The sequence below is a fragment of the Amyelois transitella genome, chromosome 17, assembly GCF_032362555.1.
Source record: "Amyelois transitella isolate CPQ chromosome 17, ilAmyTran1.1, whole genome shotgun sequence".
NCBI lineage: Eukaryota > Metazoa > Arthropoda > Insecta > Lepidoptera > Pyralidae > Amyelois > Amyelois transitella.
Genome location: NC_083520.1, coordinates 4417478 through 4441237, shown reverse-complemented (window position 1 = coordinate 4441237; position 23760 = coordinate 4417478). Strand labels below are relative to the sequence as shown.

Here is a 23760-nt window from a genome sequence, read left to right as displayed (position 1 = left end):
TTTGCATAACTCCATTTAAATTAATACAAACACACTAAGGCTACCACATAATATTAGACGCAAACAATCCGGCTCATTTTCCTGTACACGCGTACTTCACACGAGCTCTATTGTATGGGTTCTTAGCGAAAATATCACTTCAATAAAATTTGCACAATACGTTTTCTATCCATTGTATTTTGCACGTGTTCGGCAGAGATGTCTTGAACCCAGACAAAAAGGGGGTGTTACAAATTTGACGTGTGTGTTTGAAAATGTCTTAAACATTTTCTGGAGAAGTATTTAGGTTTGTACGACTATTTCCACACTACCCTCAGGAACAGATAATACTTATGAAAAAATATATGACCTCCTGGATATTTACGTACATTACAATTTCTTTTATGTTTCTCATAGTATCATCATAGTAAAAACAAAACAAGATTACGACTTCGAAGTAAATACTTCAAAAATAACGATTTACAATATATGGGTGGACTTAAAATGCCAGTTATTTTATTTAAACCACTGCAATCGATGATAACTTAATAGTAACTTACCTTCACGGTCTGTTACTACACGCACAATAACTATAAGATAAGACTATCCACTGGAAATATACCCATTCCAATTCAATATTTTTGCCTTTTGATAAAAAAATAATTTAAAAGTGTCAAAACGTAACACAACTTACCTCGCCGGTGGTCGCAACATAGCCAGTAATGCCGATGTTTATCGGAAACCGACTTTCGTATGGTGACGTCCGCGGGGTGCCAGGCTCGGCGTCGTCGCCTGCCTCCAGGTCAAATACCCGTGAGAAGCTGCCTTTAGAAGCTTCGTGGACTAGAAGCACCTAGAAATATAAAGTAAATTTAGAAATATTGAGGAGTTAAATCATCCTAAGAATTTTTTCGGTAGTTTTAGGTCTAAAAAAGGATTAGGGAAACTTTATTTGACTTTATAGATTAAGACGGCACTTTAAAAAAAAATGTAATCCATCGTTGCCTAAGGTAGTCAATATAGCTTGCTTTAGTGGGATAATAAACTTTTTTGATACTTTTGTTTTAATTTAAGATTATGATCATGATTGTGGAAGTTATAAAGTATTGTTTCTAAAACATTCGTAAACATTGGTAAAATACAAAGAATTTAATCAGAAACAATTTAAACTATTGGTAAATCTTTAAATGTTTTTTTTTTTTTTTTTTTTTTTGACTATGAGAACATAGTTTGCCTGAGGGGCATTCACTATTACAGCGGGACATTTTTAGGCGAGGGCTTGACGCTCCTCCTAACAGCCTTTTCGGCAAAAGCGCGCAAGGGGCTCCCCGTTGGGACGAACCTCGGCCTTGGACTTTGCCTTTGAGCAATGCGAGCAATGCAAACTCGCGAGCGGATGCAACGCTCAACCTTATGGGTTCTAATCTTGACTAGCCTGCCTTAGGGGCCTAACGTGTCGGCGTGAAGCGCCCTGGTACATTGCGGTACCTGGTAAAAGAGCTACTGTTCCTACTTCTTCGCGCCCTGTTCCGGTGAGCGCGATGGGGACGGTATCGATAACCTTGCCTCCTGGCGGGCGCAGGGTTATCGGGGGGGCGGTTGGCAACCGTGATGGGGTCGTCCGGATCGTGGAGGACATTCCTCGGGCGTCGGCGGCGCAACGGGGCGTCTGGTCTTGGTGTGTAGTCTGCGGCCTGGACCACCAGAGGGTTGGGGTGGGTGGCAGCTTTTTCAAAATAGCGCTCCGACACGCCTTTGAGAAAGTCTGCTATTGTGGGGAGCTCCAAGTCCCTGTGCAGGTCGCGTGTTCGAAGACCCAGGGGCGAACCCGTGGCTCTCCGCGCGAACCTGTTTTGGATACGTTGGAGTTTTTCGATGTGGGAGGGGGCTGCGTGTGCGAATACGACGCTAGCGTAGGTCAGGACGGGGCGGATGCACAACTTGTAAAGAGTCAACTTATTTCTAAGCGACATCTTTGCGTTGCCTATCATGGGCGTGAGTCTGCCGAGGAAGAAGGCAGCTCGGTTTCTGACTTTCTGGATGTGAGGTCCGAAAGTCATCCCACTGTCAAGGGTGACACCCAGATACTTGGCTTGTCTGGCCCACTGAATGGACTTTCCAAACAAAGATATCGGCGTCAGGGGGGATCGGGTGCTGTAGGCTGAAGGCCTGGTGGCACCGCGGGGGTCTTGGGAGAAGAATACTGCCGTACTCTTTTCGGGGTTCACTTCGATCCTCCATTTCCTAAACCACTCCCCAAGTGCGTTAGCAGCTAGCTGGAGTCGTTTGGAAATGGTTTCACGTCGTGTGTCGGAGGTGAAGAGGGCCGTGTCATCGGCGAATAGGGCGAGTTCCACTTGGGGAGTTTTGGGAACGTCGTTGGTGTACAGGGCGTACAGGATGGGGGATAGCACTGAGCCTTGAGGGACTCCGGCTTTTATGGGATGGGGGCTCGAGAGGCAGCCTTCCACTCTATAGCGAAAAGTGCGATTCGACAAAAAGTCTCTGATGATGCGCACGAGACTGTCTGGCAGTTGTAGGTTGGCCAGCTTGGCGATCAAGCCGGCGTGCCAGACTTTGTCGAACGCCTTCGCTACGTCGAAGAAGAGCGCCCCCGTCTGCCGGCCGCGAGGGCGGTTTCTGAGGATGTGCTCTGTGATGCGGTGCAGTTGGTTGGCGCAGGAGTGTTTAGCGCGAAAGCCCATCTGCTCGTTTGGGAGGAGGTCGAGGGAGTCGGTGTAGTCCCTGAGTCGGATCGCTAAGATCCTCTCATATATCTTGCCTATGCAGCTGAGAAGGCTGATTGGCCGATATGAAACTGGATTTTTGAGGTCCTTTCCGGGCTTGGGAATTCCTATTACTGTCGCTTGTTTCCAGGCGTTAGGGAAGGTGCAGTTAGCTAGGCAAGCATTGAAGATGCATACCAGCAGCAGTAATAAGGTTTCGGGGAGGCGTTTGAGCACGCTGTTTGAGACTCCGTCGGCCCCAGGGGCCTTCCGGATCTTGAGGGACTTAATGATGGATTGGACCTCTTCTAAGGTGGTGGGGGCGAGCGGGATGGTAGGCGGGATCGACGCCTCGGAGACTACGCTCGCGACGTGCGACTCCACCTCTTGCTCGTGTATCGGGTCTACTGGCTCGAGACTAGGAGAGCATTGGCTCTCCAGGCTGTCTGCTAGGCATTCAGCTTTTTCGTCGTCATCGAAAGCGATGGAGCCGTCGGGGCGGGTGAGAGGGGGTGTCGACGCGATTTGATCGCATCGTAGAGATCGGGCGACGCGCCAGTAGGCGACGTGGGAGGGTCTGATCTCGGAGAGGAAGTTACCCCACCGTTCGTCCCTGAGCTCTCGCATGCGCTCCCCAACTTGACGTTGGAGACGGCGCATGGTCGAGCGGGCCTCTTCGGTGGGGTAGAGATCGTAGCGTCTTTGGGCGGCGTTCTTGGCTGTCAACAAGGCGCGCGCGTCCTCCGGCAGTTCGAATCTATGGGTTGGATCCATAGATGGGACCTGCCTGGAGCAGTCGTTAACGGCTGATCGCAAGCGACTTGTGACCGCCGAGATCGCAAGGTCTGCCTCGGAGGGCGAAGATATGCGGTCGGGGATCGCATCCAAGTCAGGCGACGGTTGGTCGAGGACTCTTGCGAGTTTCTTCCAGTCCGTTACCGTCCTTGTGTGCGCTGAACGGCCATTGTCGGCCTCACCTAACTGGAGGAGGACAGGTCTGTGGTCAGAGTGAAGCTCTGAGTGCACCTCTATAGAGCACACCTGAAGGGTGATGTTCTTTAGGATTGCAAAGTCAAGGACACTGGGGTTTTGGTCGACTACACCGGGGTACCGGGTCGGGGCTAGTGGGGCTATTACGTCAAAGTCCAGAGACTCCTCGAGTTGAGTTAGTATTTCTCCGTTTGTGGAGTTGGTGAGGGAGTTCCATCTGGTATGCTTGCTGTTGAAATCACCAGCTAATATGGTGGCATTACCTATGGATAACAAGGTTTCGAGATCACTCCGCAGCAATGAGCGGTTTGGGCTGAGGTAGACTGAGGCAATAACGATCGGGGAATGCCCAGACATCGCTATCCTCATGAGCGAGCACTCCATGTTTGTGAGAGAGGGTGGGTCCAGGCGCACACAGTGCAGGGAGCGCTTATAATAAATTAGAGTCCCGCCTCTGGCGGTATCTAATCTATCGTCTCTAATGATGTTGTAGTTAGAGATGCGCGGGTTTCGGATGGAAGGTTTTAAGAATGTTTCCTGCACAAGGAGAATGTCGACCTGGTGTTGGGTGAGGTACCGGGAGATCTCGGTCCTCTGGTCTAACATTTTGCCGTTGGCGTTGAAGAAAGCCAGCGTCAGCGAACGGGGTTTGTGCCTCAGATTCGTACTACCCATTACGGTTGCTGAGGGAGGAGGTGACTGGGGATTTGGACCCTAGAGATCCTATCGATCTCGTTCCGGTAGTGACGGATCACCCGAAGTCGGGCTTTCCAATCGTTACCGGCTTGGATGAGGGCGTGGCCGATCTCTTCGACCATGTCCAGGTCGATTGAGTCGAGCACGTCCATACATATGTCGACCGCTTCCTCGGAGGTTGCGTTGCGGGGGCTCGGGGGCTTTGGGGCCGCCTTTCTACTAGGGGCAGGGATAGGGCCAGGAGCCGGAACGGGCTGGCGGGATGGAGGGGAGCCGCCGTTTAATGCGGCGGCATAGTTTTGCCTTGCCTGAGGGGCTTGGCTTAGGTTGGCAGAAACAGAGGGTTTCTGCCTTAGGGCTGGGAAGTCGGCTTGATTGCCGACTGCAGGGGGGGAGGCTTGGGGCCTGCGGGAGTTGCTAGCTCCGGGTGGGGCCGGCTTTGTTCTGGGGGCTTTCGGGCAACCGCGCCAGTTGGCAGGGTGTCCGTTGGCCCCGCAGAGAACGCAAGCCGGTTCTCCCGGAGCGTCGCGGGTGCGCTTGCACTCCGTAGTGGAGTGATCGCCTAGGCACTTAACGCACCTCGGCCGCGCGTGGCAGTTTCGCGCCGAGTGGCCGTAATTTTGGCAGTTGTGACACTGCCCAATTACTCCTCTGCGGCGGGGGGGTTCTACTAGGCAGCCAGAGAGGCCGGCCACCTGTTTGACTTGGAAAATTTTCTTCCCTTCCGGGGAGAGGTCCAGGACGACGAGCACCATGTCGTATGGTACCCGTGGGTTCTTCCCCTTAAACATCCGGTGGACTTCCCGGACGGGGAGGGACTGGGCCGTCAGTGACTCCCGGATGAAGTCCGTGGAGATTTCGGCGGGGATGCGCTTGATGACTGCGCGGAGGACTCTCTCGTCCTCGAGGGTGAATGAGTGCCAGGAGATCTGGCGCTCGTTGAGTGTTCTAGTGATCGCCTTGTAGTCGGCGAGAAATTGAGTGGTTACTCTTATACCGAGGGCGCATCTCTGCGCCTTGGTATAATTGATCTGGCTAGAAGCCAGAGACTTAGACAACGACTCCCAGATTTTTGAGTCGTGAATGATTATGGGTGGAGGCGCCTTTGGCTTCGGCGCGTTGGAGGAGGGAGAGGGGCCTGAGGGGCCTTGGGAGGGGGCAGGGGTCTTGCGCTTTGGGGCGCTTGACACCTCTTTAAATGTTTACTTGCAGTAGTTTTTATACAACAGAATAATTTGTGTTTCAGGTGAGAGACTATTATAGATAATTTTTCGTTCTCATTAGCAATGAAACGAGCAAAAGCGGCGTAAAAATACTATATTTTAGCAAGTAGGCTTCCGAGGGTCGATATTGTACTGAAATTTTGTAGAAATGTTTCGCATAATTTAATTTTTCCTCTCATTTATTTGTATGATACTCGACAAATTGGTGCGGAGGGTTCTTTCAATTCATATAATTTAATTATTTGGGAAGTCCAAATACTAAATTAATTTTAATGTGAGATGTGGGCCGTTCTGAATGTACCTCTTATCTACTTAATCTGTTTTATTCATATGTTTAATCGTAGATACCTCTTTAATACAAGTTGGACTCGTGATAACTCACAGATAGCTAGTAAAAGAGAGCCCAAAATAGAAATGAGAGAAAAAATTGACTAATTCCTCATATGCCTTTCACGACATTTAAACCATAAAAAACTAACACTTGTGACCGATATTTGAATTCATAATGAAATTCAATTCAGCTTCAAAGTCTAACCTTAACATAAAATTAAATAATAGCAATTAAAGAAACATTTGGAAAATATTTTTAGTTCAAATAAACCGCTATACAAAAAAAATTTAAACAAAACCTCTCCGTCATTGTTGACATTTGTTTATTGGAAAGTTGGTTCGGTCAATGAGTACAGATTGACTAAGTAAAATATAAGAAGAGTGCAATAGCGACGGCAAAAGGTCAAAAATATCCTGACCCAAAGAGCTGGAATAAAGCGTAAGAACCAACAATTCCGAACCGGGAATGGAGTATAAAATCTACTTCACAGAGAAAAAAGGAACAAAAATAAATCAATATGTTTATAGAGTTGATTACATTTTTGTACCTTGTCACCCTCTTTTTCCAATACAGGGATCGATAAAGATTTATATCGAAGTAAATAAGTAATCTACGATTAACTATTGGGTCTATGTAAAAATGTGAAAAAGTATATGATTTTAAGTAAAAATAAATCAAAACTTTGCATTTCAATATTTATTTACGTAAAATTTTCTAAACCCACACAAAACACAAACAAAGGGTCATTCTGGTAATCGACAATGTGTCTGGACGCTGATATGTTCTGAAAATGCAAATGTAATGCAATACCGTGTCCTAAGCTTGTTCATTTAAATGCAAATTGAGTTCAAACATAATCTGAAACTTGGAAGTATAAATTTAACTTCAAAACCGGGAATGTGACGAGGAATGTTAATAAGATGAATTAGGCCTATGTAATTTTGTTTGGGGTGTGGGAATTAATAAATTTAAGGTGACGCCACGTTAAACTAGAAATCGCAAAGGAAATTCCTTATCGTCAGATATACAAAATATGAATGTTGTATTCCAAACAAAAATTGACAAATTCAGTGTTAATTTCAATTAATTTAATAAATTTTGGAGCCTATTTATTACCGCCACAGAATGTCGGTAAAATTGCAATCCCTAATTTTATTGAGGTATTTTTGATAAATATTTTGTTTTAAAAGTTTATTAATCGTACTTTGCTATAGATAACAGAATGTCAAAGACATGATAAATACTCACGATGAATTTAAATTTGGTCGCTTTAGTATTTAGAGAAAATAAATTATCTTTTGTCCTTTTCAGGCCGAAATAACAAAACGGTTGCAGGGAATATTTGGCATCATCAAATAATCCTTAAAAACATTTTCGGTGTTTTTTTTTATTTCACATTATGAGCAAGATATAAAACATAACGCAGGACACTTCTGGCAAGTACAGTTCGAAAGCTGACCTTCAATAAATATAAAGGAAAAGTCATAAATTTTACTTAATATTTACGAAAATGTTTCTCAGACTGCTGAAGTATTTATTTCCATTTCGATATTAAACAGGGTACGACATTGACCTAAAATATTAACAGAGATGGCACATACAAAATATTATTCATCAAGAAAATACACAACTTCACTCAACAAAACGTTTTTGTCGTAATTGATAGTAACCACTGAATGAAAAAGGCAGACTTTAAAAAAAAAAACGAATTTATAAATATGTATTATGCATATGAGCTTAAACTCAGCAGACTTTCCTTCACTATTTAGTTTACATATTTCAAGAGGAAACTGATGTCACCAACCGAATTTAAAACACCAATATTCAGTTAAATAATGCGACATCAATGAACTGGCATAAAATGTTATGGTCACAACAAAAAGTAACTCAATGTCACTTGGCAATTGTTATTTACACAAATTTAAGACCGGTTTGGGATTGTTCCTTACTGGACCTGACCGGCCCACCCGATTTAATCTAATTTGCATGTAAATTTTAGTGTTAATTGCATTGCAAGACATAATTATCTGGTTCAATATTGTTTTGGCAAAAATAGTATCTTCCTCGGATACTGTTGGTATGATATCGAGTAATATTTAACTTCGGATAAAGATCTTTGCCAAATCAACTAGTTTTTTCCCGTGGGTATTTTGGGATAAAAATTACTCTGGGAATTATCCAGAATATATTCTACCAATGTACTAAACATCAAAATACGTCCAGTAGGTACATTTCTAGTCAAAGAGTAACAAATATCAAGAGTAAAATAACACACACTTCTTTACCAATTTACGCACTTATAATTTTAGTTTTAAAGTATATTTATCTCTTAAAAGGATCTTTATGTTAGTAATAAAGTTTATTTATGTGCTATAAAACTACATATGTATATTCAAAAACAGTCCTTTCTAAAAATACAGTCATTGTTTCTAAAATAATCAAAATACCCAAACAAAAGAATAAGTTATTTTGATTCCAGCATCAAGTAATTCCATTCCCAACTCTATTATATATAAAAAAGGAAAAAAATATCCACACGAGAAAAGACAATTGTCGCTCAATAACAAGTGCGTTTCCTTTGGACTTCATCCAATAAAGCGTTTCCCCAGACGGTATTCCGAACAATTTATTGAAGAAATACATCACGCCGCTTAAGTTCCATGAGATTATTATAGTTTTTAAACTTGTAGAAATTGCCCAATATTTATATACCAAAACATTTTTTTATTAAAACGATAAATTATCGATATAAATATAATGCGGTGCTGTTTCAACGTTTGCTAGAATTTCCTGTTATATTTTTGTACATTTTTGTTTGTGTAAAAATCCTTTTTTTTTAAACTAACCATTAACGGCTCTAAAGTAAACCTTTTTTTAAGAATTTCCCTTGAGGCGTTGATCGCAAGCTGCCATATTTATTTATTTACATCTTGTGTGGATTTAGTTGAAAACTTCTTCCTCTTTGTCACGTGCCAGAGTATTCCCGAATGCATTGACTTGGAATTGCACATATGAAAAAAAGGGCACTTTTCGACTTGGAATTCTTTTTATAACCGAAGAGGTAACAATCTATCACTATATGAATCTCATGAATATATCCTCCTCAAATTGCCTTCTAGTATTTTTGAGACTTAGCTCTATCTACCCCGCAAGGGAAAAGTACGGGATATATGTATTCTTGTTGATCTTTCGTTTCGTCATTTTACAAGTTCGAAAGTGGCAACATTAGTGAGTGTTAGTGAAAAACAATTAATGCACTGCAACTTCAAAAAGAATATTAATAATATAATACGCCAGCTACTATAAAGACGATGCGAATATTGTTCAAAAGATTTCGTTTCTATTATTACATTTTAACTGTATTCTTCAAATATCCCTCTCAGTCAATTTCCTGGAAACTTCTTATCGTTCTATCATCAAAAAGAGGCATTTCATGCCCAACTGCGTCAGATATAAATTGACATAATTTATTCCCGCACCTCAAGTTTCAAAAGTTGGTCATTGGAGCTGCCGCGTCGATAAGGACACGATACTTGGTATCGAAATCCGATATTTATTCAATTTTCACTGCATTTTATTTGGATACAGAGCAAAAAGTAATGGTCGTACTTATAACTACTGTTTGGTCAAAGTACCCTTTTAGTGGTTATAGTATTATCTCTAGTGAACATTTTATGTATTTCTTCAATATACATTTTTAAGTTCTTTAATTTTCAAACTCGTTGTCACGGACTTTCCAAGCATACATACAGGGTAACAGGGTTTACATATTATTTTCATTCGTCAAGATCCCTTCGCATTCTTTTGATTCATCCACATTCAATTCTATTTTTATGCAAGCTCATCGCTTTAGGATACTCTTGACCTTACGGCAGATCGTCCTGATTTACTTAAGGTACATTCATCTTGGTCTTCCCCTTCCAAGGTTCTGGCAATAATTGATATTGTGCCCTATAATAAATTAAACAAATAAAACAAAGTGGACATATAAGGGAATCAAGACATTTTGGCATAAGTCCATAAAATGATACAATGTGATATGTTGTATATTGCTTAAATTAAATAGAATGCTGTCTTTACATGGAATGAACGCCAAAAGAGTTGGTCAATGTTGGTAAAATATTGTTTTATTTTATTGTCAAACTAGCGACCCGCCCCGGCTTCGCACGGGTGCAAAATTATAAATATTATTATACATAAAAACCTTCCTCTTGAATCACTCTACCTGTTACAAAAAACCGCATCAAAATCCGTTGCGTAATTTTTAAGATTTAAGCATACAGACAGACAGACTAAAATAGCGACTTTGTTTTATACTATGTAGTGATTAAAATCTTTTAGTTCGACATAGGCAAACTTATAAAAACTAGTAATTAATAAACTCAGAGGTTACAAACAATTAGCTTTAACTAAAATAATGAGCTATAAACTATTCAGAGCCAATGTGGTACTTCAATTTAATTATCAATCCAAATGTTGCGTTTCTGTAGAGTGTCCATTGCATACATCTGTTGTTAATATTCCCACTGTCTTTTGAATATAGTTCTCATTATGGTGCTGGAGTTTAAAAAGCAACATATCGTAAGTATTTCAATAAATCTATCCTCCTTAGATAACTTCACACACACTGGTAGCCATTATGATACACTTAGGCTTTCTGAAACCTACTGTGTGAGTTAAGTTTTGATACGGGTTTATGCACAAACCATGTGTACTAAGTTTCGCTGATGGTATGTCAGATATTGCTTTATCGACTTTAGCTTTGATCGGTAAATTAATTTCAATATACTCGCAAGCGGCGCCGACCAATTAATTTCAGCCAGGCACGATACCCTATATATACGTTGCCTTTGTCCTTTTTGCTTTTACCTGGAGAACTTAGAAATTTATGATGAATTGATTTAGCTAATCGGTTTTAATAACATTAAAAGGCAACAAAATACGTCTTTGTCTGATATGTGGAAGACAGAGCCACTCTAGTTACAAGGTTCGCAAGCCAGATCTAGATTTAGGCTGGCTGAGTGATAGAGAATTCGAATAGAGATTCATGAAAACATTATGTTAAAATCTCACATTAGTGAATGCAATTAGTATTGCCACAAATACCTAGGTGATTAAATGAACTAGTCGTTAGTCTAAATGATACATTTCGTGATAAATTGAGGCGCTTTTAATTGAAATAGAGGCGATCATTCAAGAAGCGATGTTTAATGGTATTCTACGACTATCAAGAACATATCTACTCATTTATCAAATGACGGATCGTGGCACTTGTATATGTCGCTTGGTAATTAATACGAATACATGTTGTCTATCTGTGGGTCGAGATCTGCGATCGACCAACGCGTTTCGTTTTTATATTATACGATGCGATCATGTTTTTTAACAATTAAATCAATTACTTTAATTATTCAATGCGTTGGCACTCCTTCAGTAACTGCCTTCGGTAACTGTATAGGTAGACAGAGATTTTGGTTAAAACACCACGCTTATTCAAAAGCTTTATGATTTAGTCATCAGCATCTTAACAAGGTGGTGTGGAGGGTGTAACCAGGAACACGCAGAGATAAGAGAGAGAGAGAGATTGCAATATCTTGCGGTGACGTAGGTTTAAAATCAGTCTTGTTGTAGTGACAAGTGTAAAGTGAACTGTGAATAACTTATTCATTGTTTTGCTTTGCCGTATTTCTTTTTTCGTGTAAAAGAAACATACGTTTTTTTCCATACTTTCGTTATAAGCAATTCTTCTAAGGCAACAGGGGGTAGAATCGCAGGGTATAAACCGATTTAATGATGATTGAAGTGTAGGACAGGACGGCCGGCGCCGGCGTCTCGCAGCCGCGCGCATTCCAGCTATCTTAATGCTAATTGCTGTGTTGCTAGTTTTCACACCAGAGTTCATCTATGCAATTATTATAATATGTATGTTTAGGTATAACAAATGTTACAACTTCTTATGTATATGTTTTGATGGCGCATCCAGGTATGTGATTGCAATTTTATTGTACAGAATATTAAATGTAAAGATCATTTTATCTGCGAATGTCGTAAATAAATAAGAATTACATCGCTGATACCAAAAACGTTGTCAACTAATATTACGATTGGAATTAGGTAGAGAGAAGACGTTCATCAAAACCTTTGCGAGTCAAATTTCCTTTATATATTTGTGTAAGTTTCTAATATTATGTCAATTTATATTAAACTTCAACATAATTAGCTTAGCTGTATAAAACGGTAAAAAAATTATTACTACCACTTCAATATAAAATCTATAAGTATTAGCTTATTATTTTAAATTTCTGCAGAAGAGAAATATGTAGAGCAATAATTTTTCAAAATTACGAAAAATATATGAATACAAAAACATATAAGTTTTGAAATTTCAGTACTGAAATATTGGTAAGATTAATTTAACACCTCGCCCCGCTCATATTTATTTAAAACCTTACATTTGGCCGGGAGAGGATTAATTTCCATTTATATAAAGCAATATAACATTTGTAAGGGTCACTCGGCTTATGCTAATGTATTATAAATGGTTTATAGCTTTTGCGAATTGGACTGTTGATTAAAACCCGGATTTGATAGAGTAAAATTAGCTCAAATGCCAATTCGAATGACCTCAAATCGGATTTGAATACTAATTATAAATATATTCAATTCAATTTATGTTAATATTTTGATAATGATTGAGAGTAATTCGGCTACAGTTTTTACATCATAAGTGATAATGATGATGATGGCTGTAAAATATCTAACACTAAGAATAAAAATGAAAATAGTTTACTTCATCACAGGTTACTCCACATTTCTAGCACCAAAATCTTTAGCAAATTTGTTATTCGTTAGCTAGAATTTAAAACCATACATATACACATAATTATTTCACGCAATTACTGTTTGTTTGCACTGGTGTCAGAAAGTTAAAAGACAAAGTGAAGAAAGCGAACGTTTATGTAAGTTCAGGATATTGCTATTCCTAGGAGAATAATTAAATGCGACGTCTTGTCTTGAAACAAAGAGAATTACAGAACACCAGAAGCGCATCTTCTAAACAAATTTCATCTTTAAAACCAGTGAACCAAGACTGACTGACTGATTTGACCCAAGCATTAAATAATTCGTTTTATATTACTTCGATAAACCGAATAGTGAGATGCTACTCTTGTAGTAACCATTTTTAATCAAATCATAATAGATAGATAATATAATCAACTTGAAAGAGTTAAAAAAAATTAATATAATACCGTAATGAAATATTAGTTTCTATGAGATATCCTTCTCATCTACTTTATACTGTCACAGCAAAAAAATGTAACATTTAATAACACTAAGACTTCTGCAAGAGCAATTCTAGTTACTGTGCAAATTAAATATTAAACTCGCTTTTTTCAAGATCTTTCTAAGTCGAGCTCTTGCTTGAATTGTTAATGTTATTAATCTTCTGTTGTACAGTTTTGTACATTTTGTCCTTTAAATGATAGGTGCAGTTATGTTTCCTTTAAGACGCTAAAGAAAATTATAGAAAAGGATGCCTAATCGATGTGTGTGTGTGTAAGTTTGTTATTCTCTCATGCATAACAACTGAAGGACATTTTATGAAACACTAATATTTAGCTTAAAATTTATAGGATTTTTTTATTATTTGATAAAAATAATGTAGGTGTGTATGGTCAAGAAAATTGATGCCATGAAAAAAAAATCCTGTTTATTGTTCAAGCAACCTAAGACACGAGTAACAGCCCGTAGAGATATAAAATAATGTAATGTAATAATACGATATCGGCGTTAAATAAAGTTGATAGATTTCGTATTTCAACAGTTTACGAAAAAAGTTTCAAAATCTTACCTGTACCCTCTGACAGCGTATCAAACTCTGCGTGTGGGTCAATATTCTGAGGACCATGTGTTCAATCGTACTCTGTTCTTCAAAGACCATCCTCGCCAAGTCCAGCAGGACCTGGTTCCTCTTGACTTCCAACTGAGATCTCTCGTACAGTTGCGCGTTCCGGAGCCCGATGCCGCAGAACTGGAGGTAGGATGCGAACACCTTCTCGTCGTTCGCCGTGAAAGGTCCGTCGTTCTGTTTGTTTATCACCTGAATAAATGGAATATAAATGATCATTTTCAATCAATACATTTGTTGAGTGTTTTCGAGCGTCCGTTTTTCAACCGTTGAGGTCAAGGTACTGGTATAAAAGTACTGTTGACTCTTTCTCTTTTTACAATTCACTGAGGTGAACACAGACACAACCGGAATTAATTAGGAAGATGATAACTTATATTGAGTATGATAACTTGTATTATTTATTTTTATACATTATTATTCAAATACATATGAGAGTTCTAATAGATTGGCATTATCAAACTAATTATCTAGACTTTTTTAATTTATAAATTTTATTTAAATTTCACTTGTTTTGTCAGCCTGTAGATGGGTTTTAAAAACTTTCAAGTTAAATTGGATCTCTCGATCTTATTTATTTAAGTATAAAGTTGCAACTTAGTTTCATTGCAATTCTTTCTAACAGGTTAAGTACATTCTGAAATGAGGAGGGGTCAAAAGTATGAACCCTGAGTCGAGCCTTTAGGAAAATATTTAGTCTCTTCCCATCCCTCCAGGAATACTTGTTTCTAAAGAACAATGAATAACAAAAGAAGAAGAAGACATTAAAATTTCTAGGTGTAACCCCGCAAGCGAAGTATTTATCATAATATACGTACTAAAATGAACCCAAAAGAGAGATTAAAGTTCGTGAGTTGTGTTTTATGTACCCGTAACTTCCCTTTGGAAATCATCTTAAACAGGCAGACGCAAGGAAATAATCCCGACTTCCTAACGTTTCATAAAGCAATTTAAATTTTGGGAATATTAATAACTTAATACGATAACGGATAAACTTTTTTGATTTTATTTTTTAGGATGTTTTCCTCTTTTGACGTAACTATTCGACCTAAGTTTTGTCTTGACATTTTTGGTATTGATTTGGTCTTTGTTAAAATTTACGAATGAATTTTTGCTGTGAAGCCAACCTAACCTGATTTATAAAATAGTCGAAAATAAGATGGAATCATAAATTATTAGTAAGTGGGGAATAGTAGATTTCATTGTCAGATATGTTCTCGTAAAGATGTGTTCTGTACTTTTTAATGGAATTTATAAAACTTAGATGCACGACATGTTGGCTTTTGTACTTCAGTCGCATGCTTTATTATTTAGAGACAAATTTACTGGGGTCAGCAGGATCCTACCAATTTCAGTAAACCCCATTTCCTCGCTTCCATCCTGATATTTTGCGGGCCATAATTTAGGATTGTAAACAAGCCCAAATTTACTTTTCCGATGAGATTATTGATAAACAAATTTACAATTCGCGTTCTTGTTATTTTACTTTGTTTGTCAGACAGAACACAATAACCTTTAGAGGTTTATTCCGAGTCACTGGTATTTTAACATACGAACAATTTAGTAAGATGATAGGCTTTATGGTGAATGTTGAATGGTGAATGTTGAAAATGTTAAAATCCTTATTTGATGTTTCGGGTACTTTTGACTCTTTACCTGAAATGTGTAGGTATGTATTTGAAAAAATGTCATAAACTTACCTGTGCAACGCCGATGACCTCTCCATTGATGTCTTTAATTGGCATACAAAGGAGGGACCTCGTCTTGTAACCCGTCTGCTGGTCAATGTCGTGGTTGAATCGTTCGTCCTGCAATAAAATAAGGACTGGTTAACAATAATGCTGTACTAATTTCACTCGAACATGTTTAAAGAAGATGAGTAAGAAGTAGACTAAAATGGTAAAAATTAAGAAAATCTGTATTGTATTGTACCTTTTTGGGATAAAAATACTCTTCTTTCTTTCATCACAATTAAAAATCAATAGGAAATTTCGGAAATAGTTCAACAGAACCATAAGCCAAATAGAAAAAAGAAAACTTAATATAAACGTAAATATTTGCCACTGACGCAGTGCGCAAATTCAGATTGCACGTTGGGATTATGTATATTATATGAGTGAAATGATTTAAACGAAATGATATTCAGTTTAATCTCATCGCGAAAGATTGTTTGCGGATTTGGTTTGCATTTTCAACTTTAATATATCAAAGAATAATAATAAATAATAAATATTTCATAGATTCAGGCATGTCATTTGAAGTGTAAATGCTCCTACTTTTTCCTATAAATTTCGTCGAAGGCGAATATTAAAAGACAATAAAATAAAAATATATACGGGACAAAAAGTTCGAAAATTGTGTTACTATATACTTACTCAACGGTACTATATTTCATAATAAACAGTAATATAGATAAACACCCAAGACCTGCCCCAAGCCAATTAGAAAAAGTTCCTTGAAAAGAAAAAGCTCATCATTCCCTGGCCGGGATTGAACCCCGGGACCTCCGGTGTCACAGACAAGCGCACTACCGCTGGTCACAGATTAGGAGAATCTAAGCTTCGAAACTTCTGTCAAATAACTTTAAGTATCTATCATCATCCATCATTGAGCACATAATTGTTAAATGAAAGCAGTCGTTACAACTAACTGGGCCATAATGAAGTTGCCTCAGCTTCGGCACATAATAAGCATGCAGTAATCAAAGTAGCCGTGCGGTCATCGCGACCGCAGAGAGCCGTCCACAGTGTTCCAATTACCGCTTTGTATTCTGCGGAAATGAGACCCAACACTTCTATTTTTTAATTAATAGCTCAGACATGTAGAAAAGTGTTAGCTACTATGTCTATAAGTCGAACTTTCAATTGCATTGGCGACATATTGCATTGGAGAATTCATGGCGTTGACGCTTTTGACTTCATGGTAAGGTGCATAGATAATTTTATAGATACTGCGCAAATGAGACCGTACAGCTTTTATTTTTTTAATTAATAGTTCGGTCAAATAGAAAGGCATTAGCTACTATGCATCTGTACTGCATTATGTCGAACTTTCATTTACATCTTCGCTATTTGCATAAGATAATTAGATAATTGATGGCGTTGACTCTATTGACTTTGTGATTTAGGCGCATACAAGTACTTACTTACTTTTGTAACTTGTACTTTTCTTAAGTAACTCGCTCGTAAAGTATGCTAGAAAAACGCCTTTCGAGCATTTAAATTAGCCCCTATAAAACACATTAAAATTAATCAGTACAGTAACTTTAAAAATCTTTTTTAGACTTTCCCATTAAAAATAAAATAAAAATAAAACGGAACGTACACGTAGATTTCAGATAAAATCGGCGTAAACCAGTTACACAGTCATGAAAGTCAGCAAACATACCCGCATGCGCTGAATCAATTTCTTTTATCTGTTGAATAAATCTTTACGTTACATCATCCTCTAGAGTACCTATAACAAGCAATATAAAAACTGAATAAAGAACTGAAATTTGGAGTACCATTCGTCGAATTTACGACATAATACGGCACCCACAAATGGCTTGGTCGAGACTATTCACTGTCCTTTATTAGACCCAAATTTTGCCGCTGTTATTCACATCGTCAGCCTATATATATTCAATCGTCTTCGATTCTCCAAGTATTGCTAAATTATCTTTAGGAGACATTTTATTTGTAAAAATGATCTTTGACCGTCCATCTCTTTAGAATTAATAATAATATAGGTTTTTAATATACGGATTTCTGTGTTTATTTCTTTATACATACTTGCAAACACATAATCACGTTTATATAACTAGCGGGGTAGGCACAGCCAACAGTCGTGAAAAGACTGAACGGCCACATTTAGTTCGTTAAATGATGGAATTGATATTCAAATAGTTACAGGTTGCTAGCCGATTGCCTACAAGAAGAACTACGTCTCCCTTAGTGGCCTTTTACAGCATCCATGGATATGGAATGGTCCTATTTTATAGTGCCGGGAACAACACGGCATAAATAAATATTTTTCCTATTATGCTATAATAATATAAATAATGCGGTTTTACAGTAAATGAGATAATTTTTAAATGGCCGTATTTTAAGACATTTGTTAAAAAAACCGTGAAAACAGAGATATGGACATAATCTGAATTACCAGGGGTCATAAATACTGGATCGCTATAAAGCATGTTTAGTCACCCCATTTATGTCGTTCACTGAATAGGCTGCTTTAGTCTGAACATTGGATCTGAAAGCGCAGCCAATGGACGGTAGCCAAAATGGGTTTCTGTGGATGCACCGTTCATTACATCGGTTGTCAACAAGCCAGATTGGATTTAAACGGTTCACTGGGCTTACATCCACAAATTAGTCATACGAGTAAAGGTATATGGATGATATTTCATTGCGTGTAGGTTCCTACTTAGGTAGATAGGTTTACTGTTTTAATATCAGACGGAAGTTGTCACCGTTATAGTTTTGTTTATTTTAACCCGATTATTTATATTTTGACCAAATATTCGTATTGAACTCATGAGTTATATACTGATACTTGATGTAGACAATGTGCTTTCTTTCACGTCTCAAATCTTAATGATTTAAGAGATCTATATTTGTAAACTGATCCCCGGTAAAAATGCTGCAGTGTCGTTTGTTCCGCCGCTTCTTTTACACATGCGCTTTGGAGCGGTCGTAGATATAATTAGATTTAAGTGATGTGACGTCAATAAGTGATACCTTGTATCTTATTTTGAAAATATATTCTATTCTATTATTTAAATATCATACAATTAATACTATTATACTCACATACCTAATACATGTGAATGAATGTTGTATATTTGTTACTCTTTCACGCAATATGTGCTCAATGAATTTGAATAAAATCACACATACCTATATGCAGTAAAGATATTGTCGATCCGCAAGTGAAACCACCTAAAATAGTACGGGTCAATCTTAAGATTCTATAAATTATAAACACAAGATCTACTAGAGAAAGAAGAGGTATAAAATTGATTCTTTAACATTAACAAAAAAAAATTTCTTTAATTCAGATCTTGCATCTCAGGTTACCTCACCATTGTATGAATTTTCTTCTGACAGCTTTGATTGATTGCGTGCGTGTGTTGCTTTTGTTGTCCAAAGAAAAACGGAAGGAAATCTTTCTGTGGCTACAAAAATACAACTATGATATGCCTGACTGCCTGAGTCTGTACTTACGGGTTTTACACGGCGTTGATAAAAAAGATATAATAGTCTTGTGATGTGTCATAATAACATACTAAGCTGCATACAAACAAAAAAACGTACATGGTGAGCCTTCAAGTGGCCTTTTCGACTGAGCAATTCCTAAAAATAATAATAAATAAAAAAGGCATTTAATGCTATGTACACTAATTTGTAGCTAATTAAATCATCCGTCGAAAAGCTTACATTATACAATGTAAAACATTCAGAAAGTCTAGAATATGTTATGCCTGAACTGTTCCCGATAAACTCTCGAACTCTAGTGTCGTAAACCACGGTATGAAATTCGATTTGGCCAACTTTTCCTGTAGAATCAGTTCTTTATGCGAAGAGACTTACATTTTTATACATACATCGACTTAAAGATTGCTTCGGCTGCAACCAAAAAATTGCAACTTAACCTTTAATATTATAACATTACTGGTTCTGTAATAAAAATAGATAAGTACTATCCATATTTCTTAACTAATAGCGGACTTTCTCTATTTGTCTGTTGCGCTTTTACGGCAATACAAATTTTGAAATAATTCCCACGAGAACGGAATAAATGGAAATTTCAATTTTATGCTGGTGTAACTGCGGACAAAAGAAAAATTTTTAAACATACATTAGTTTCATTGACGTAATTTCTATGAAAACTTTAATTCTAAGGTCTTTATTTCCAAAGAATTTTGTACTGGTCGATCGTTAGGTTATACTGCAATGTGGGTTATTCACGTGACATAACCACTTGTGCTCTATCTAAAGCAATCACTTGTTCAAGCGAGCCGTGAAATGGAATTTGTATGAAAAATATATTTTCTTTGAAATTAATCACATAATTTAGCTGTTTGTCAGGTCGTTCGGGTACATGGTCACAATATATATTATATATAAATTTGAATGATACACGAGTTTATTCGTAACTTATAAATCAAAGAAGTAGGTACATACCTAAACTAAGGATACAACTTAGGAAAACTGGGATCATTACAATTAGTATTCAGGTAGAATAAACTCGAGTGAGCTGAGCTTATACTAATTAGCTTTGAACCAACAGGCAAATAATATATGTTGCTAATACAATGATAGAGATAAGTTCGCTCGCATAAATGAAGGACATACTTGCGTTTTAAAAGGGAGAAATATAAAAACCGTAAGTATTTATCAAAGTGTAAAAAACAGACATGCTTCATCTTCGCACAAAATAATAAAACATATTATTTCCCTGATAAAATATGACTTACAATGAGATGCGGAATATACTTACACAGAGGCAAGTCAAAGTTCTTATCCTACGATTTCCGAAGCATTTATGTAAATTATTATCATATACTGCATATACGTGAGTACGCATGAACTGCCAATCGGGCAAGGTCACGGGTTTTGGAGACACGCCAGTGTATACGAGAATATGAAAAGCACAGACTCTTGATACATATATGCAATTCAATATTACAATGCGCAATAGTAAATATTCATCGCAATTAAAAGACAACGCTAAGGACAAAAATTGTGGCTTTTTTTTCAGATACCTTGTTCCCCAAAATAAAGGAAGCATTCGATATAATTGTGAAGAAATATTACGACTATGAAGTCAAAAAGAGCTTGACTGGCTTAATCGTATAACGACCATTGTTATTTAAAAGAACTCGCTAAGAATTTTCCCTTGAAAATAGTAATATTTAAATCAGAGTAAGAGTCAAATTTAGTGTAAGCACGCCATAACTAAATATAGTCCTTCTATTTACTCGTTATTTTGAGACAGAAGTATATATCATGGGGATTATCTCGAACATGGCAAAGGGATCGGTCGTGAAAAGTCGCAACCTTGATCATAATAGTGTTAAGTTTTCTTTCCACTAAAATTCAATACTCGATCAACATAAAAAAAACGTAAACTACGAAACAACGAACAAGCTTTGAATTTTTATAACGACTAATTTTTTTCATTGACAATTAGAAAACAATCACATGCTTAAAACTATCGAGTTATTATTAAAAAAATAAACAAGTAGTGTTAAGTTTTTACGACATATGGCAGAACATTGATCACTAAATCACGAAAATAATGGATGGAACTCTTTACTGACATTAAAAATAGCAACGACGTAAAATTTTCGCCAAGAAATGAGAAATTGTGTAGGTATTCACTGAATGTAGAACGCAAAGCCAGATGCCTGAAAGACAAATGAATCGCGGCCATAATTTAAACAGTACACACAAGAAACAGAAAGCTCCCAGGAGCTTTTGTATTTTCAAATGATATACATCACAAATGCTGAGTACAACAAAAGCGCAAAAATTTTAATGTTAAATGAACAGTATAACTGTTTTAGAAAATTTAACTACCTCAATTGTAACAGTTGACCAGTGTAGTTATTTTAAATGAAAACCGACACGTTTCACGCAAAAAAATTGTGACGAAACCCATTCATTGGGTGATACGTAAGCTGTTGATGTTATGCCAAAATTCTATGTGACATAATCAATTACGTATTTACAAAGAATCCAAAAGGTTTTGAAGTGAAACACTTTAAAAAATCATAAGATAAAATTGGCATACAATATATATTCTTGTCTCCCATATATCAGTATTGCGGCTATAAATCGGGCTATGTTTAACATTTTCACGGATCTGTTTTTCTCACCTTTACGCGTTTAATTGCATTCACAGCTGTTTTGCTATCTGACTTCTTTATATTTCCATTTTATTACGAGAGAAAAATGCAGTTGTGAATTTATAAATACTGGAGGATGATGGGTACTATCATAGATGAAGTCTTTTTCGCAGTTAAAATTCTAATATTAAACAAATCTTATTTGTACCTATTAAGAAAATAGTGGAAAAGCGTCTTTTATCATAAAAATAACGCTGAAAGATAATTTTAAACTTGGAGATAAAACTATTCGAGACGGCAAACATAGTTCACTTGTAAACCTACCCATATCAGCAAATGCATGACTTGACTAAAGAGAGATAACATTTTTAAGCACACCATTTATCGTGAGCTAGGGAGGAGTTGTTGGAATAATTTATGTTCGCTTGGCCTGACGAATCTCGAGTTAGCAATGTTTCTGTACTCAGCATTACAGGTTTTTTCATACCTATATCAGAACAAATGGTCTATTTGAAATACGAGTATGTAGCCTTTATCATACAAAAGAGTGAAGATTTTTGATGAAAGCCGGGTGGTTTTTTTTATTGAAACAAAACTAACGTAAATCATATCCTCTTTAGGTATCCTGTGCTGTGTGGTAACAACCAATCTTTTTTTAATATTATTATTTCCATGTGATAAAAGATATTAGTTTGGTACTTACCATTTGAGAAAATGGAATGTTTTTTTTTCCGCTAATATTTACACAGGTTTTTTCATTGTAAAATTGTGAGGATACAGAAATATTTGATCAAAAGGTTTTCTTTTCTGATGTTCTTTTATAAACTTGAATTTGAGTAGGTAAATGAGAGTCCAAAATCAATTATTTTATGTCAAATGTAAACACAAACTTGGTTCGTCAAAAAATTTAAACATCAATTGTTATCAATGTCCATTTTATCGTCCCGAGTCTAAGTAGTTAGCACTTGATGCGTAATATTTATTTAAGGTAGAAGTAGAAGTAGAATAAGGTAATTTTTGGGCTACTATAAATCTTTGTTTAATAATGAGTAGAAAATGTCGATTACATTAAATACCCATAAGAAAAAAAGGAAGAAACAAGCCAGAAAGCTGCCATGAAGAAATGAAGCTAATTGACGTAGAAAATTATGTTATAAAATCAAGTCATGCAAATTGGGTTCGCGATTTCGATACGAAACACAGGAACAAGAAATCCAATGCAAATCAAAAGCTGAGAAGATAGCGTCCCGCTTGATGAATGTGCTCCCCCGATCTTTGGGTCCGGATGAAAAATACCCGGCTATGAATAAACCAAGGTTTGTTGGTGACTTCCGAATAGGCTGTATCAAATACAGGTCAACCGTGCTAGATTATCCTGAATAGAGATTCTGGCATTGACTTTGGGTCTAAGTTTACGGCTTTGTATACTAAATACCTATTCGATTAGGTACGAACATATAAAAGGCTTGTCGCAAAATACACAACCATCTGAATTTTTACTGGTCCAGTGCTCATAGTGATATTCCATCTAATGTACCGTGATATGATATATGTGTGACACCATACCATGAGACTATAGCTTAGAGTTCAATAAACGCATTTGTCATATTATACGCACACTTACTCGTACGTATATGATGCCAAACGCATATGAAGCGAATGCAGCCTTCTATACCATAATATTAAAAATGATTCCTTTCAGTCTTTTGTATACATTATTAATGGTTTCTTTTTATCCAGCAATAAATCCATAAAAAGGATTATTTATTGCTTCAAACAGTTCCTATTCAGAATGATATAAACTTCTTATTGTAGCTCCATGCATCCCCAATCTTTCGATTAAGAAGCTTTTAAAATTTGTGTACAAGACTGACTTTTGTCACACTTTAAGAAAAATGGGATGGCAGAGGTTTACGAGCGGATAATACGTGGCTTCTGTGTTAATCAGGGAGGCTTCTAGAAAATTCTTAACACGTAAAATACCTTTCAACACCTGCTAATTTATAAGTTCAAGTATGATTTTCCTTATGAAATGAACGGAAAAATTTCAAACGCTTGTTAAGATTCTT

General features: G+C 37.3%; 1 protein-coding gene across 14 annotated transcripts in view; it reads right to left on the bottom strand.

Annotated features, from left to right (window-relative positions):
• Positions 1-23760, bottom strand: part of LOC106143408 (dual 3',5'-cyclic-AMP and -GMP phosphodiesterase 11) — a 175776-nt gene that overhangs the window by 10418 nt on the left and 141598 nt on the right. For all 14 annotated transcript variants that reach the window (XM_060949020.1, XM_060949024.1, XM_013345474.2 and 11 more), the window contains 3 exons: positions 15555-15662; positions 13798-14046; positions 674-832 (listed from right to left, as the gene is read on the bottom strand). In XM_060949020.1, the coding sequence (XP_060805003.1) occupies positions 674-832; positions 13798-14046; positions 15555-15662 (516 nt within the window). The remainder of the gene's footprint in view (positions 1-673; positions 833-13797; positions 14047-15554; positions 15663-23760) is intronic.